This window comes from Oryza sativa, chromosome 11 (genome assembly GCF_034140825.1).
Source record: "Oryza sativa Japonica Group chromosome 11, ASM3414082v1".
NCBI classification, from domain to species: Eukaryota; Viridiplantae; Streptophyta; class Magnoliopsida; order Poales; family Poaceae; genus Oryza; species Oryza sativa.
In genome coordinates, this window is record NC_089045.1 from 3,771,856 (window position 1) to 3,787,825 (window position 15,970).

A 15,970-nucleotide genomic window follows, 5' to 3' on the forward strand; every position below is an offset into this window, starting at 1 on the left:
CGGTATATAAGTCATCTCTGACGGGTTAAAACTTGTCACCCGTCACAGATGAGTCATCAGTGACGTGTCGTAACTACCTGACCGTCACTGATGACTCATCTCTGACGGGTTGTAACTTACGACCCGTCACTGATGACAAAGTAAGAAATATAATTTTTGAATTTTAAACGCAACAAAAAACCTCAAAAAAATATTTTGAATTTTACTAGCAATCCTATACATGGTTACACATCACTACCTACAAATTCACAATTTTTCACGCAATATAACTTGTATGCTACAAGTGAGATTCGAACTCAGACCTCAACCTCCATATAGAGCTCTCTTACCAACTCACCTACTCAACACATATTGACTACTAACCCAATGTTATTATTTTGTCTATGCTTGTCTGAATCATTTAACATATATTTAACACCCTAAATGACTTCAAATGAAAATATTATCAACTAAATAGTTATCTCATCGTGTTTTATAACTTTTACATAGAAAATATCTTCATCCGATGTTGTTTGAAGAATTCAAAATTTCATTTTTAAAAATATATCTCACTTTATAACATGTAAATTTTGTGAAATGAAAATATTTTCAATTATAATGTTGTAGATCTGATTGAGTTCTATGACTTTGATACGGGGCATGTATCCATCCATGTCATTTGAAAAAAAACTCAAAATTTTGTTTTTAAAAGTAGATCTGATCACTTGTAATGCATGTTCGGGGATGTAAACGATCTCTAATAGAAATGTTGTTAGTTATAAAGTTGTGGATATCATTGAGAGCTACAACTTTTATATAGGACATGTTTCAATCCGAGGTTTTTTTGCAAAATTTACAAATTTGAATTTTCACTCATCACTGACGGGTCATAACCACCACCCGTCAGAGATAACGTTATCTGTGACGTGTGTTAGTTAAAGACCCGTCAGAGATGAGTGGTCTCTTTTGTGATGGTTCATAATACTACACCCGTCACAAATGACATGTCATTTGTGACGAGCCATGGTTGTGACCCGTCACAGACGATCTGTGACGGGTTACAAGTGCAAGCCGTCACAGATGACTTTACATCTGTGACGGGTCCTCCCTGGTAGCCATATATTGAAGAGGATATTTTTTCGGCCCGTCAGAGATGACTCATCTTTGACGAGTTACGTTGGCCCGTCACAGATGACCCGTCACTGAAGCCCGGATCTGTAGTAGTGTCAGCTCGGGGCGGAAGGAGACGCGGACGAGATGGCCGGAGGAGGAGCGGGAGGTCGCCTCGGTGATTGGCGCCATCGCCGTCGACGACCTCGAGCATCACCCACCCTGGGTGGGTGGTAGCCTGAGGCCTGAATCTCTGGCCGCCGGCATCGCCAAGGGCTCTAGGGTTTCGATGAGCGGCGATGGCGGCGGCGAGAGGCTCTGCACCCGCACCCGGCTGTGTTCGGGGCTCCACGGAATTCTGCCTGATTTTAGTTAGGCCGGGTTTGACAGGGGTTTCGGCCCAATCCACTCTGAACCCCGGCCCGGGGGCAAAAAAAAAAAGAAATAAGTCCACTTTGACTCTAACTAATTGCCAAATCTGATTCGCATCCTTGAATCATAATACCGGATATCTCGACTCCCAACTATTAAAACAGTTGCAATTTGACTCCATCAACAGTTTTAGAGAGCGGTTTCGCTGACGTGACGTGTAACATCCTGAAAATTCAAGACAATGAAAATCACGAAAATTTCGAACTTTTTAAAACTTTTGCATCATGCTGGTTGTTATGATTGCTATTACTTGCCAAACCGTAAATGATCACCAAGAAAGTAAAGAAAAGAACTACATTTAAGCAATAGATATGATTTACGGGAATATATTTAATCCTACAAATAATTATGCACAAGATATTAAAATCAAATAAAAGAAAAGTTATTATTAACCTATTTTATCAAATATTAAAATATTTGAATAATGTAGGTGGGTGCCATAATATGTGTACACATGAAATGATGATCATTCAAATAAACTGAGCTCTCTGTATATATAATAGAATTACGGGAGTATTTAATTCGATATGTAGATCGATTTTGCACCAAGTTCCTAATTGCATTTAGGGATTGAAATTTGATATATTAAACCCCTCCATATAAAATAAACTAACATATAGATAAATTGAGCTAATGTGCTATTGTGTTAATAACGGTCTCATTAGAAAATTATAGAATCTTTAATAAACCTTAAATATTGGACAATATTAAATTTTGGGAAAAATTCACATTTGAACACTTAATACGGTCACCTAAATGCTTGGGAGTAAATACAAATTTAATTTGCAACTTTTCTCAATTTATAAATCAACCAAAACCCTAAAAGAAGAAAAATAGGAAAACTTTGAAAAATATATAATAATAATAAGAATTAACCCTAATTAAAAATTCAAATAAATTATATAAATAAAATATGAGTAATATTAATCTAGAATAAATCCATTGGTTGGAATGACACAAATATTGGGTAAACTTCTTTATACAAAATCTAGGATTTATAAAATCAAATTTACACAAAAAATAGGCTAAAATGGGGATTAAATAGGAAAAGACACTATTCATCGGCCGCCAGGTGTTCGACGTGGTCCCCTAACCCAGCCCCTCCTCTTTCCCCCTCTCTCTGTCGCCTGCCACCGCGCCGACGTCGCCATCGCCGTCCCTGCCCCGCGCTGCCGTCGCCGTCACTGCCTCGCGCCGCGCGCCGCCGCTGTCACGCCGTCCTGCGCCCGCGCGTCGCGTCCGTCGTGTCGCCGTCATCTCGAGCCCCGCGCCGCCCTGTCGCCATCGCCGCGCGCCGAGCCCCGTGCCGTGCCGCGCCGTCCCGTCGCCGCGTCGCCGTCCCGTCGCCGTGTCGCCGTCCCGTCGACGCTCCGCCGTCGTCGTCGTGTCGCCCGTCGCCCTCACCGCGCGCCGAGCCCCGCGCCGTCCCGAGCCCCGCGCCGCCGCGCCGCCGTCGCGTCACCCCCTCCCTTCTCTTCCCTCTTCCCCTTATTCCCTCTCTCCCCTATAAGAGCCACCGTTCTCCCCTCTCCTCACTCCATCTTCCCCCTCCTCTCCCTCTTCCCCCTCTCCACGCGCCGCCGCGCCACCGCCCTCGTGCTGTCGTGCCGCCGCATTCGTGACCGCCGCGCTGCCGCCTCAGTGTGCCGCGCCGTGCGCCGTCGTCGCCGCCGTCGGTGAGCCGCTGCCCCCCTATTTGTCGTCGTGCCGCCGGGTAGAGAGGGAGCCAAGAAAGAGAGAGGAAGGGAGAAGCCGAGGGAGAGAAAGAAGAGGGAAGGAGGAGAGAAACCGGAAAGGAGAGAGAGAAAGGAGAAGAAAAGAAAAGAGGGAGAAAGGAGAAGAAAAGAAAAGAGAGAGAAAGGAAAAGAAAAGAAAAGGGAGAGAAAAAGGAGAGGAGAGATTAGAGTGGGCCCCACGTGTTTAGTGAATAGTAATCCCCTTCTTAATCTTTATTAGTTGAGTCTATTACATGTGGGTCCGGGTGGTTAAAAATCAAATTATAGAAGTTTTATGGTCTCGAGTTCATGACATGTGGGCCCCACTTGTTATTAGCTCTTCCTATTTCCCTTTAGAAAATAATTCGGTAGGAAAAAGGAATAAACCCGGGGTCCCACTTGTCAATGGATATGTCTTGGATTAAAAATAAATCGTTTATGAACAGTAGCTTTTCGCAATTTCTCGGATTAATTCAAAGTTGAATCTTTACACTAGCATAACTTATTCATTTTAACTCGGATTTGAGTGAAACTTGAACCTAAATTCATCTAAATTCATAAGCTTTCCAATGATATATAATTCACTATTCAATAAAATATATTTATAATTATAAATTAATTAATATCAAATGATTAGATAATAGTTAACCTAAATAGTGTGCCAATAAATAAAAAAAATGGATATTGTACAGTAGCATAATTATCTTTAATATGTCTTGTCACTGTAGCAACCAAATAAATTAGTTATAATCAATCCTTCAAATTAATGGGTGTAAAGGAAAATGTTAGTGCCATTTACTAGCCTATGTCCGAATATAACTAATTCCATGACTTATAAATTATTTACATAAAGTTTAGCCTCATATTTTGTAACTAAAATATAAACACACATAGATGAGTCTTTAACTTGTTTAGGAGAGTAATCACAGAGCTAGTTGTATCTGGACCACTTAAAAAAATTAGTTGATACAATGTCATGTGAAGTAGAATATATATATATAGTCGGTTGATATCCATTAGTTAACCAAATAGAGCCATCTTAAAATCAACATGTATTGTATAGCTTACAGTAAAAAGAAACTACTCAAATATATGATCCAATAATAAGATATTGTTGCTTACACATATACTATACATCCCATTATAGTGGTACGGTATAGTATTAATTTGCGTATTGCATATATGAAATTAAGAGGGAGTGTATGACAAACATGTATATTAGATAAATACTAGTTATAAATCTTGACCTCATATAATTATAATTATAGTTCAACTGTAAATTAGGATTATTCATTGTAAAATTATGTGATGGGATAATCTGTAACCATACTATGATTAACCTAAACAATTCTAACATACAAAGCAAGGGTAATTGTTAACCTTTATAATTTATTTTGACAAGTAAAATATGTACATAATTAAAATAAAGCCTCCATCAATAAAATAATAATACAAATGATTCACAGTAATTATTTGACCGATCCAAATCCATCCGGCAACAAAACCTCTAGTGTATAACCGTTCTATCTAGATAGATGCATGAATAGCCATTTGCTAGACTAAACCACATAGTAGCCAGATACGTATCTCATTCATACTACATTGGCTAGCTCCTAAATAGACCACCATGATAACAGAAAGATTAAGAAACTTTAGCCCTTAGCATGTTGGAAACCATTAGCAAGCGCGAATAATATGAGCAACCTTAGGTTCAACCTCAACAAATATATTTTGTTTGTGCATATTTGATTGTTGCTTGAATATTGGTTTTTCTCGCGTATTATAGACTTTGTGTATCGGTTAGTCGTGAGGCAATGTCAGCAACTTCCAGGAGGTGAAGGTTGATCAAGAATTATATCAAGAATAAGGACTATCCTGAGCAAGGCAAGTCATCACTATTCCTCGAACATGTTGATCCTAATTGCGAAATTGTTTTGTTTACAAGTAAAAATTGCATGCAATGATGAACATCCTACTTGTGATTATGCCATGCCTTGATTATTGTTTACCCTTAAATCTTTGTAACCATGTTTACGTATGAGTCCCTAGTCAACTATGACAATTGCTTAGAAATGCTATTCTAGAATCATGCATACTCATATTTATCAAATGCTATATGCTTGGGCAATTACCTTCGGGAAGGTAATTGAGATGCGGCATGTGGAGACATGAGCGCCACATTGCCATGATGTTGATGACATGATTTGTGAAAGGAGAAATAAAATTAAAACAACTGTTTTCGACTGGGGCGGACGGAGGATTTGGGTGGTATCTGGAAAAGGCTAGTACCGTCCCCAGTCAATTAAGGACCGAGCCATGAAGTTAAGCATGAAACGACTCCCGTACAACCGTACTTCTCGAATGGGTATAGACCTAGCAGATTAGATAGCCGAGCGGAGGCAGTATCCCTGCATAGATGGTTCACCCCTGAGTGAGGCAGGTGCGCTACGATGGGACAGCCGTTGAGGTAGGGCCGAGAGGCGTGCCCTACATCGGTGTTGCCATTGGTAGGACTGCCATGAGTGTGTGAGAGAGAGAACTTAACTTGAACCATAATTTAATATGCGTGTGAGACTTCTCTTTCCCCGGGAGCGCCAGAACTCCTCTCACTGCTAGAAACATGGATGCCTAGAGTGCATGAGGATTTAAGTTCATGGAGCGGGTACTGCCAATGCAAGGTTATCGAAAAGCTTTGCCGTGACGCGTCTCATGTGTTGGGACGAGGCTCATGTGTTGGGCAGTCGCGGAGTGCGGGTAAAGTGTACATCCACTGCAGTGTGAGTAAACCAGATCTATTCGAATAGCCGTGCTCGCGGTTATTGAGCACCGGGACATGTATTACACTTGGCTAGACTCTAAATTCTTTAACTTGTGTGGGATGGGATATTGCATGATGATTTTTATGCTGATGGAGCCACTTCCTGAGAGGCGGGAATGTGGACGTCCTCAGAAAACCATAACGACTCAATGGCGGGAAGCTATCCTTGGGATCATAATGGATAGTGGACAGAACCGTCGTTGTTTAATGTGAATACTGGTACTAAAATTTGATCAGTCTATGCTAGGTCTTAGGCTTGTGAAAAGAACTGCAAAACTAGCTTTATGCAAAAGAACCTGAAGCCATTCCTTGAAATACCCTCTATCATATGCATCGTTGCTGTGGTGGCTTGCTGAGTACGGTTGGTACTCACCCTTGCTAATTATATATCTTTTAGGAGAGTGTTGAAGAGAAGCCCTTGTCGGTACGCTTGCGTATCCAACAAGATGATCGGAGTGCGGTCTTGTTCTAGGTCTCATTCCCCAGTCGACTGCCTGTGGCATGTTAACCGGGCCCTTATATTATTTGGTCTTCCGCTGTTGTTCTCTGATAGTTGTTGGCCTACCTGGCCCTAATGTAAGTATTTAAATCTTTTAGCCTGAATTCATTCGTGATATGTTGTGATTCAACTATGTGTGTACCAACTACTGATCCAGGGATTGGTACGGATAAACACAGATGATTTCCGATTTCCAAAATCGGGGGTCCACATGACGTCCATGTGGCATCCCAGTCATCAAATAAATTAAAAATAGAGTGGGCCCCACCTGTCATCTTCTTCCTCTACCTCTCTCCCATCCTCCCCCCTCCCCTCTCTCTCTCCTTCTTTCTTCTTCTCAGCGCATGACAGCACGAGCATCACCGCCACCGCCCAGCTCTGGCGGCCACCACTCGCGTAATCGCCACCGACGCCGCGGGCCGCTTTATTTTTTAATTTAGGGTGGGCCCTTCACTTTATTTTTAAATTTATTTGATGACTGAGATGCCACGTGGACGCCACGTCAGCGAAACCGTTCTCCAAAACCGTCGGAGGAGTCAAATTGCACCGATTTTAATAGTTAGGGGGTCAAGATATCCGGTATTATAGTGTAGGGATACGAATCAGATTCGGGCACTAGTTAAGAAAGTCAAAGTGGACTTATTCCAAAAAAAAATCTCAACGAACCAACGACCCCCGCTCGATCAGTACGGCTGCAGTACGGCTGCGTTTGTTCCCTACCTTTTGGAACTAATCCCTCCGATACATAAAACGGAACGACCGCATTATTAATTAGGTATTAGCTTTTTAAAATAAAAAGTAGAATAATATGATTTTCTAAAGCAACTTTTGTATCAAAATATTTTTAGAAAAAATCACCATGTAACCGTTCGGAAAATGTACGCGCGAAAAACGATGAAGATGAGTTGGGAAAGCCAGTGAACAAACTCAGCCTTAATTCAGCAGAGAAGAATCAGATTGTATCTCTACTTTTAGCTATATCAACATTTATTATGTGCCTGCTTATATTGAGTAATTTATTGGTATCCTCTTTTTTTCTGACATATTATGAGAATTGATTCTTAAGATAATGCGATGTGACTCTCCGTACGTGTTTGGTGGAGAGAAAAATAAATGTGATAAATTTCTACGGTAGTTGACATCCTCACCTAATGCTGTGTCAACTTGTGTTATAATCCTTTTGGTCTTCCTGTTAAGTTCATCCTTCACCGCTTGAATTAAACCTTTTGTGTACCTCGTGACACCACCATGAAATAATTTTGATGTACGTTTAGATCTAACAACTCAATTATGACTCATTATGATCTTGAAGAACAACTAGGATTCTAGCGGCTATAGCCATAATTTGGTCTGAGAAATAGCAAAAGCTACATGTTTTGGTCAGTCCACCGAAAAGGGGGAAAAGCATTGACTCAAGATGTTTGTACTAATCTGTGACAAAAATGTGTTTGCTGCTATATGTATTAATTCGTGAGGTTTCCTTGTCTTTAGCTCCTAATGCCTCGAATGCACTTTTGATGGTTTGTTGATTATTATGTTTAGACTTTAGATATTTTGGATATTTCTGTTGGCATGTATGTTTAGACTTAGATATTTTGGATTATTATCTGTTTGTCAACAGTATATTTTCAACCTGACGATATGTCATTGTTTTTTTTTAACCTAATGCTGAAGTGCAAATCTATACCTCATAAAAAAAATCATAAGGCTTCCATAGAGGATTTTCGTCCGTCGCCCAGCGCGCACCTCCTCTGCAAACCCCAAATTATCACACAATCCAATCCAACCCAAAAACAAAATCCAAATCAAAATCGAAATCATCACAAAATATCAACTCAAGAGACAAAATATCAACACAAGAGATGATGAGAGGAGAGGAAGGAGCGAGCGGGAGGCCGCCGCTGCTCCTCGCTGGACCTCTACCTCGCCGCCTCGCTCCCGTGGAGGTCCCGAGCTCAGGGGCTAGATCCTGAACCACCACGCCACCGGGAAGCCGCTGCGTCAAGGAGCAACTGACCCGCCATGCCACCAGGGAGCCATCACCCTGCCGCGCCGCCGAGAGCCATCGACCCGCTGGATGTAGCGAGGAGCGGGGCGGCGGCAGCACCCCGACGAGGAGGAAAGGGGCGGCCGACGGTGCGAAATTATTCTTATGTGTCAATCCGTTATTAAAAGTCTAACATTGATTGTTTATTGAACAATATTATAAGCTTGTTGCCAGGGTTCAATGTATCAGAAAGGGGGGAATTTTGGTGGTTAGAAAAATATGAAATTGTGGATATTTTTCAGATATTTCGAACGAAATATTCAAACAAACTTTAAACTCTCGAACAGAAAAAATGAGGAAATTTGACAAGAGATCCGTCATTTCTAGCAACTTCTGCAACAAAACAAACGAGGGCATTCATGATTCACAATGAAAAGGACACCATAGGAACAACACACCTGCAGCTTGGGCTGCCGTCGCCCATGACACGGATGAAGAGCAGTTGCCGTCGATGTCGCCGGAGATTGTGGCTATCAATGTCTTCCAAAGTGTCCGCTCCACCGCTGCGCGCCGCATCGGTGTGGGGAGCGCCCGCCCCACCTCGGCGCCTGTCGTCGACTTCGCCGGAGAGGCTGCTCCTCCGCCGTTCCAACCGCCGCCGAGGAATAGCTGCGGCGCGCCGCCTAGCTGCAAGGAAGATGTCGCCTCGTGAGGAAACAATAGCAAGGGACCAGGGAAGTGAATCAAGTGATACAAATAGGGAAGAGAAAGGGAGGAATTAAGAATTTTGACTGATTTTGACCCTTTTGATCAAAATATTTGACCGGTAGCCATTTCCATCGGACCCCTCTAAAAGAACTGAAATTTCGGAAATTGTGAACCTTGCTTGTGGCAACACAAGCAATCTTCATTGTGTTCATCTTAAAGGCTTGGGTGCTTCCACAAATCAATGAAAAATCCTACTTAAGAAATATCCATCAGAGAAATGTGCATATGCATTAATGTTAAGACATATTGTTTCATTATTGCAGAATGTTTCACCAACAGAAAGTTCTTCTCTTGTGAATGTTCAATAGCATTATGAGATCAATTCAAGAATAAACTTGAGTTTACCTTTTTTTTTTTTACTAGTGTAGGTGCTGAATTGACATCTAAGCTATTAGCCATAATATTGGCTCAACTTTTACAAATGTAAAGAAAATCTAAAAATAAATATCACAGTTTGATAGAATCAACAATGCATGCTTAGTGCCACCAAAATTAATTTGCAACAGATATTTCAATCAATCATGTTGTAGGTGATCTGTTGTACATGCATAGCAGACAGGACAGTCCTGATAAGCCTTAATTTCTATCAACAACCATTTCTTCCTCATACTCATTGGGAGCCCCAAAAGAGATCTAAGCAGGCAGCCATTGTCACGACAAATAATGCCATACGCTTTCAGCAAATCATCACAATCCAACCCAGGTATCTCTTCGAGTGCCACCAAGATCTCCTCAGGAGAAGCCATCCTTGACACCTGCAGATTTTTGGGAGATGACTCCAATGCTAAAAATTGTGACAAATTACTGCTGATTTCGGTTGTAATTGGCAGCTTGTCGATGTTCGCCGGCGGCATTGTTGTGACATCGCCACAGCTTACTACGTGGTCGGGGATTTTGATAGGAATATAAGTGCATCCATATGGAAGTAGCCATGAGAAAATATCATCGTCGCGCAAAACCGACACTAGTGCCTTGCTCTTCGTGTCCATCATGACCTTCCACATCGTCTCGTCGTCGTCGTCGTCGTCGTCGACGCGGTGTTTACGCCGTTTGCGTTCTCCGCGCACACTGAGGTAGATGAGGTTTGGGTCATGTATGCTCACGATGGGTAACTGTGGATTCGTGTGTGGGAGGCCGCTTAGGCGTCGAGGGACCAGAGCTCGGTGGCGTCGATCATGGCGTCCATGGTCCATGATGACATGTCGCCGTCGTTGTCCATCCTCATTGTCCAGGTGTGGATGACGAAGGCGCCGCCGGAATGGTCGCACTGCGTCGCGCCGCGGCGGCCGCAGCAGCATCGCGGGAAGATGTCGACGAACTTGAGCGTGGCTCCGCCGTCGATGGCGCAGACGGTTCGGGTGTCGAGCAGGCAATGCCGCCGGTTGCCGCCGCGGCGGTCGTGCTCCTCGTCGAACGCGCCGGCGGGGGCCTCCACGGGGAGCGGCACGTAGCGCGGCCGGCGGCGGAGGGGGGCCTGCTCGTCGAACACGTCGTCGCAGAGGATGACGCCGCGGTACAGGTCGACGTAGCACAGCCGCCGGTCGCCGACGGGGACGGCCATGTCGGCCTCCCAGTAGGAGAGCTCCTCGCCCTTGCCGTCGTCGTGGACGATCGGCGAGATCGGCGTGGCGCTCCACTCGCCGGAGCGGAGCACGACGAGCTCGGCGCCCTCCAACGTGTCGCGCCTGCGGCGCCTCTTGGTGAGGAGCTCCGCCACCACGAGCTCGCCGTCGCCGCCGCCGCCGCGGCGCACGAGGAGGCCGGTGCTCCCTTCACGCAGCTGGTGCGCCTTGGCGCTCTGATGCGGACGATACGCCGTTTTCTCAACCTCTGACAATGGGACCCAGTAAGTCGGGAACAGCGACAAGGACGGCGGCGGACGTGGTAGGCCGTCTTCGTCGGCGACGGCGGCGGCGCCGGCATTGTAGACGAAGTAATCGAAGTGCTCGTCGTTCTCTCCCTTCTCGTAATGCATCTCGACGAGCACGGAGTCGCCGTGGGCGGCGACGACGTTGATCGAGGGTCCGTGAACTCTGTGCTTGCTGCACGGCGAGCAGTGGAAGCTTAGCTGCGACGCCGCCGGTGGCGCCTCGAGGCGGAGGGAGACGCGGACGAGATGGCCGTAGGAGGAGCGGGAGGCCGCCTCGGTGATCTTGGCTCCACCGGAGTTGGAGGTGGAGTCCTCGCCATCGCCCTCGACCTCGAGTTCGGCGTAGTGGTTGAGCATCGCCCACCCTGGGCAGCCTCCGGCCGCCGCCGCCGCCGGCGGCGGTAGGGTTTCCATGAGCATCGGCGAGCCGATCTAATGGGGCTCGAGTGGTCGACGGAGTTATGGAATTAATTACACAAAGAAAACCCAGATGAGTTTATTTGCAAAATATTCCCCGGCCGGTGTGCCTCTAGGCCCTCTAGTTCTATGGGAAATCTGAAACAGTATAAAAAAACACGAATATCAAGAAAGGATCTAATATTAAATAAATAAATAAAAAAGATGGGACTTTAAACTCAGGATGTATCTTGTGGAGCTAGCCGAAAGATCACTGGACGTTTCTCGAAATCTGACCCCCGGACGTTTCTCGAAATCTGATACAGATGATTTTAATTTCAAGAAGATTTATAACTTTCCGTTTGTTTAGACTTCAAAATATTTATCCGTTCAAAAAAAGACTTCAAAATATTTAGGATTGTTTTCACTAGTATTTCCCAACTGATCATCTGTCATCTTTTTTTTTCTTTTGACCGAATGTCATAATGCCACTTTGTCGTATTTCTCAATCCGCTCTCAAAAATAAAATAATATTGAAAGCAGTACTTTTTTTCTGACATTTGTTTATTTATTGGCAGATATATATACGGTGTGTGCACACGATAGATTCCTATGATGTCAAGTACCGTAAACATTAACAGCGCCACAAACAATCATATGAAAATTCTTAGCTATTCCAAAATGAAAATAGTTATTCCAAAAAAATATCCATCACATGAACATATATAATATAGTATGTATGTCAAGACAAAACTGTTTAATTATTGCAAAATGTTTCACCAACAAAAACTTTCTCTCTGTTGGATCGATGAAACCACATATACCAAAAGGTTGGGCAAAATTGGTCTGAAACGACTTGGATCGATCTATCGTATACACTTCTTCTGTCCTAACTGGCAGTACAATTACACTAAATTTCGAACCCTTTTTCATGTTTGGTAGACACAACTCCTATAAGCTTCCACATCAAACTTTTCTTTGGAAAATGAAATCTATCGAAACATTCAGGCATTCCATGATGCCGACCATCGCATGGTCGGCTTCACTGGCCAGTCTTCCTCCATGGAGGTCATTATCAGCGTCGACGGGTCTTCCAACATCATACATGCCACAAGGTAGCCGATGATGGACAATGTCCGAAACTTTCTAGCCTACTTGACCGTCCGAGCTTGCCGTCGTAGTACTCCAGCTAGCCGTCTTTCAGTAGGCAAGACTCGGTGAGCTCGACTCTAGTATGAATGAAAATAAAAAGATCATTGCCTGAGTTGTGTGATGTAAAGTGAGAGTGTCTCTCCTCCTTTTATAGCATTTAATGACGGTTGTGAATGGCGGTTACCACCCATAACCATCATTGGGAGCCAATGAGAACTCTCCATGTGGAAGGTGGGGGCGGGGGGCCGTGTTGGTTGTTCGGCCCAACCACTTCCACCGCCTCAAGACACCGACCTTTTCTGTGAGGCTGACATGTGGGTTCTTATGACAATGCATGGTGGATAAGCCTAATTATATCAGTTTTACTCTGATTTATGAGCCCTTAAATCCGTGTGGTCACGTCTGATTGGCCAGATATGTGTTTCTTCGCATAGCGGGTGATTGTGATACAATGTTTCTTCACATGGCAGGTGAGTTTTCATACAGAATTACCTGCATACAAATATTTCACTAACACCTGTGGAAATAGTTAGTAATAAACTCTACCACTATGCCCAGTGTTTCATTTTAGTTTTTTTTCTGCAGGAATGGATGGCACACTTAACATTTAAGGATCGTCAACAAGCTATCAACCATAATATTGGACATCTAAGCTATGAACCATAATATTGGCACCATTCTTCCAAGTGTAAAAGAATTAAAAATAAGAAAAACAATCCACCAGAATCAACACAATCCAATAGTTAATCACACAATGTATACTTAGTACCAACAAAAGTAATTTACAAAAGACATTCCAATATATCATGATCATGTTGTACATGTAGAGCAGACATGACAGTTTAGATAAGCCTTAATTTCTATCAGCAACAATTTCTTCCTCATACTCATTGGGAGCCCCATAAGGGCTTTGAATAGACGGCCATTGTCACGACAAAGAATGCTATAAGCTGTTAGCAAATCATCACAATCCAACCCAGGTATCTCTTCAAGTGCTACCAAGATCTCCCCAGGAGAAGCCATTAACACATACAGACTTTGGGGAGATGACTCGGATGGCAAAGATTGCGACAAATTAGTGCCAGTTCCGGTTGCAGTTGGTGTTGCAATTGGTATCTTGTCGACCATCGCTGGCAACATTGTCGTGGCTTTGCTATAACTCACATAGGTAGCAAAGCAGTCAGGGATTTTGACAGGAATACAAGTGTATCCATGTGGCTGTCGCCAATGGCACCGACCGTCGCCGCGCCAAACCGACACTAGTGCCTTGCTCCTTGTATCCATCATGATCTTCCATACCACCTCTTCGGCGACGTAATGTGCACCCCGTTTGCGTTCTTCGTCCACAATGAGGCAGACGAGATTTGGATCATCCATGCTCACTATGGGGTGTAGTGGAAAGCTCCGTGGGAGGGCGGAGTAGGCGTCGAGGGACCAAGCTCGGCGGCGTCGATCATGGCGTCCATGGTCCACGCCATGTCGTCGTCGCCGTCGCCGTCGATCCTCAGTGTCCAGGTTCTGATGACGAAGGCGCGGCTCGAACGGTCGCAGGTGGTGTGCTTGCCCAGGCTGCCGCAGCAGCAGCGGGAGGAGATGTCGACGAATTTGAGCGCGGCGCCGCCGCCGTCGATGGCGCAGACGACGGTTCGAGTGTTGAGCAGACAACGCCGATAGTTGTCGCCCTGGCGGTCGAAGTGCTCCTCGTCGAACGCGCCGGCGGGGGCCTCCACGGGGAGCGACACGTACTGCAGCCGCGGGGGAATTTCGTCGAACAGGTCGTCGCCGCAGAGGATGACGCCGCGGTACAGGTCGACGTAGCACAGCAGCCGGTCGCCGACGGGGACGGCCATGTCGGTCTCCCAGTAGGAGAGCTCCTCGCCCTTGCCGTCGTCGTGGACGATCGGCGCGATCGGCGTGGCGCTCCACTCGCCGGAGCGGAGCACGACGAGCTCGGCGCCCTCCAGCGTGTCGCGCCTGCGGTACTCCTCGGTGAGGAGCGCCGCCACCACGAGCTCGTCGTCGTCGTCGTCGCCGCAGCGGCGCACGAGGAGGCCGGTGCTACCTCCACGCAGCCGGGGCGGCTTGGTATTGGTACCCTGATAAGTCGGGAGAGCGACAACGACGGCGGCCGCCGTGGTGGGTCCTCGTCGCCGTCGCCGGCATTGTAGAAGAAGTAATCGATCCCGTATTGTTGGTACCCTTCCTTCTGGTAATGCATCTCGAGGAGCACGGAGTCGCCGTGGGCAGCGACGACGTACATCGAGGGCCGGTAATGATGAGCTCCGTATCCGGAGCCGCCGCACGGTGAGCAGTGGAAGCTTAGCCCCGACGCCGCCGGTGGCGACTCGAGGCGGAGGGAGACGCGGACGAGATGGCCGGACGAGGAGCGGGAGGCCGCCCCGGTGATCTTGGCTCCACCGGAGTTGGAGGTGGAGTACTCCGAGTCGTCGACCTCGCGTTCGGCCGTGGCGTAGGGCATGAGCATCACCCACCCTGGGTAGCCTCTGGCCGCCGCCGCCGCCGCCGGCGGCGGAACGCCGGAAGGCAGCGTCGCCGTCGCCGTCGCAACCGGCCGTAGGGTTTCCATGAGCGGCGCCGCGAGCCGATCGATCGGAGTTTTGGAGATCACGTGTTTATTTACGTATGGGTACAAAAACCTAGATGAGTTTATTTGGAATACTTACCGCCTCACCGGCAAGCCACCCCCCCCCCCTCCCCGCGGATTATTTGGAACTAAATTAGTTCGGCTAAAAATTTTGGATTTTTTTCTTTTTTTGAATTTAGCAAAATTATTCAAATTGAACCATATTTTATTTAAATTTCAAATTATTTCGGACCGAATTTTTCCGTCGTATCGGTGCCCTCCGATAGAAAGTGCCGGTGCGATATATCGAACCCTGCTCCCCGGCCTGTTCCTCTAGTCCTGTCCTATCAGAAATCTGATATATATCCTTGATTTTAAATTTCAAGAAGTTTTGAAACCTTCCGTTTGTTTAGACTATAAAATATTTTGGATTTTTTTACTGTTTGCCACCAGTATATTACCCTATTTCCAAACCGACGATCTTGTCGTTGTTTTTTTTTCTTTTTACTGAATTACTGAATGCCGTAATGCCACTTATTTCTTATTGTATTTCTCAATCTGCAACTAAAAGTGTAATAATATTGAAAGTAAATGCACAGATTTTTTTTTCTAAAATTTTCAATGGTATTTGTTAATTGGTGTGTGCACGAAAGACTTATG

At 45.4% G+C, this 15,970-nt stretch overlaps 2 protein-coding genes across 2 annotated transcripts; both read right to left on the reverse strand.

Moving 5' to 3' along the window:
* Positions 1-10,413: 10,413 nt before the first annotated feature.
* Positions 10,414-11,535, reverse strand: LOC107275582 (uncharacterized). Its single transcript, XM_026021384.2, has 2 exons — positions 10,671-11,535; positions 10,414-10,636 (listed from the first exon to the last, which is right to left on the reverse strand). The coding sequence occupies exons 1-2, from the start codon at positions 11,533-11,535 to the stop codon at positions 10,530-10,532; spliced, it is 972 nt and encodes a 323-aa protein (XP_025877169.2). The 3' UTR covers positions 10,414-10,529.
* Positions 11,536-13,520: 1,985 nt separating this feature from the next.
* LOC9272615 (uncharacterized) lies at positions 13,521-15,293 on the reverse strand (the record flags this gene model as incomplete). The annotated part of the gene is made up of 1 exon (XM_066305415.1): positions 13,521-15,293. A coding segment is annotated over one exon (1,185 nt), but the record flags the coding sequence as incomplete, so codon positions are not given.
* Between the last annotated feature and the right edge of the window lie 677 nt (positions 15,294-15,970).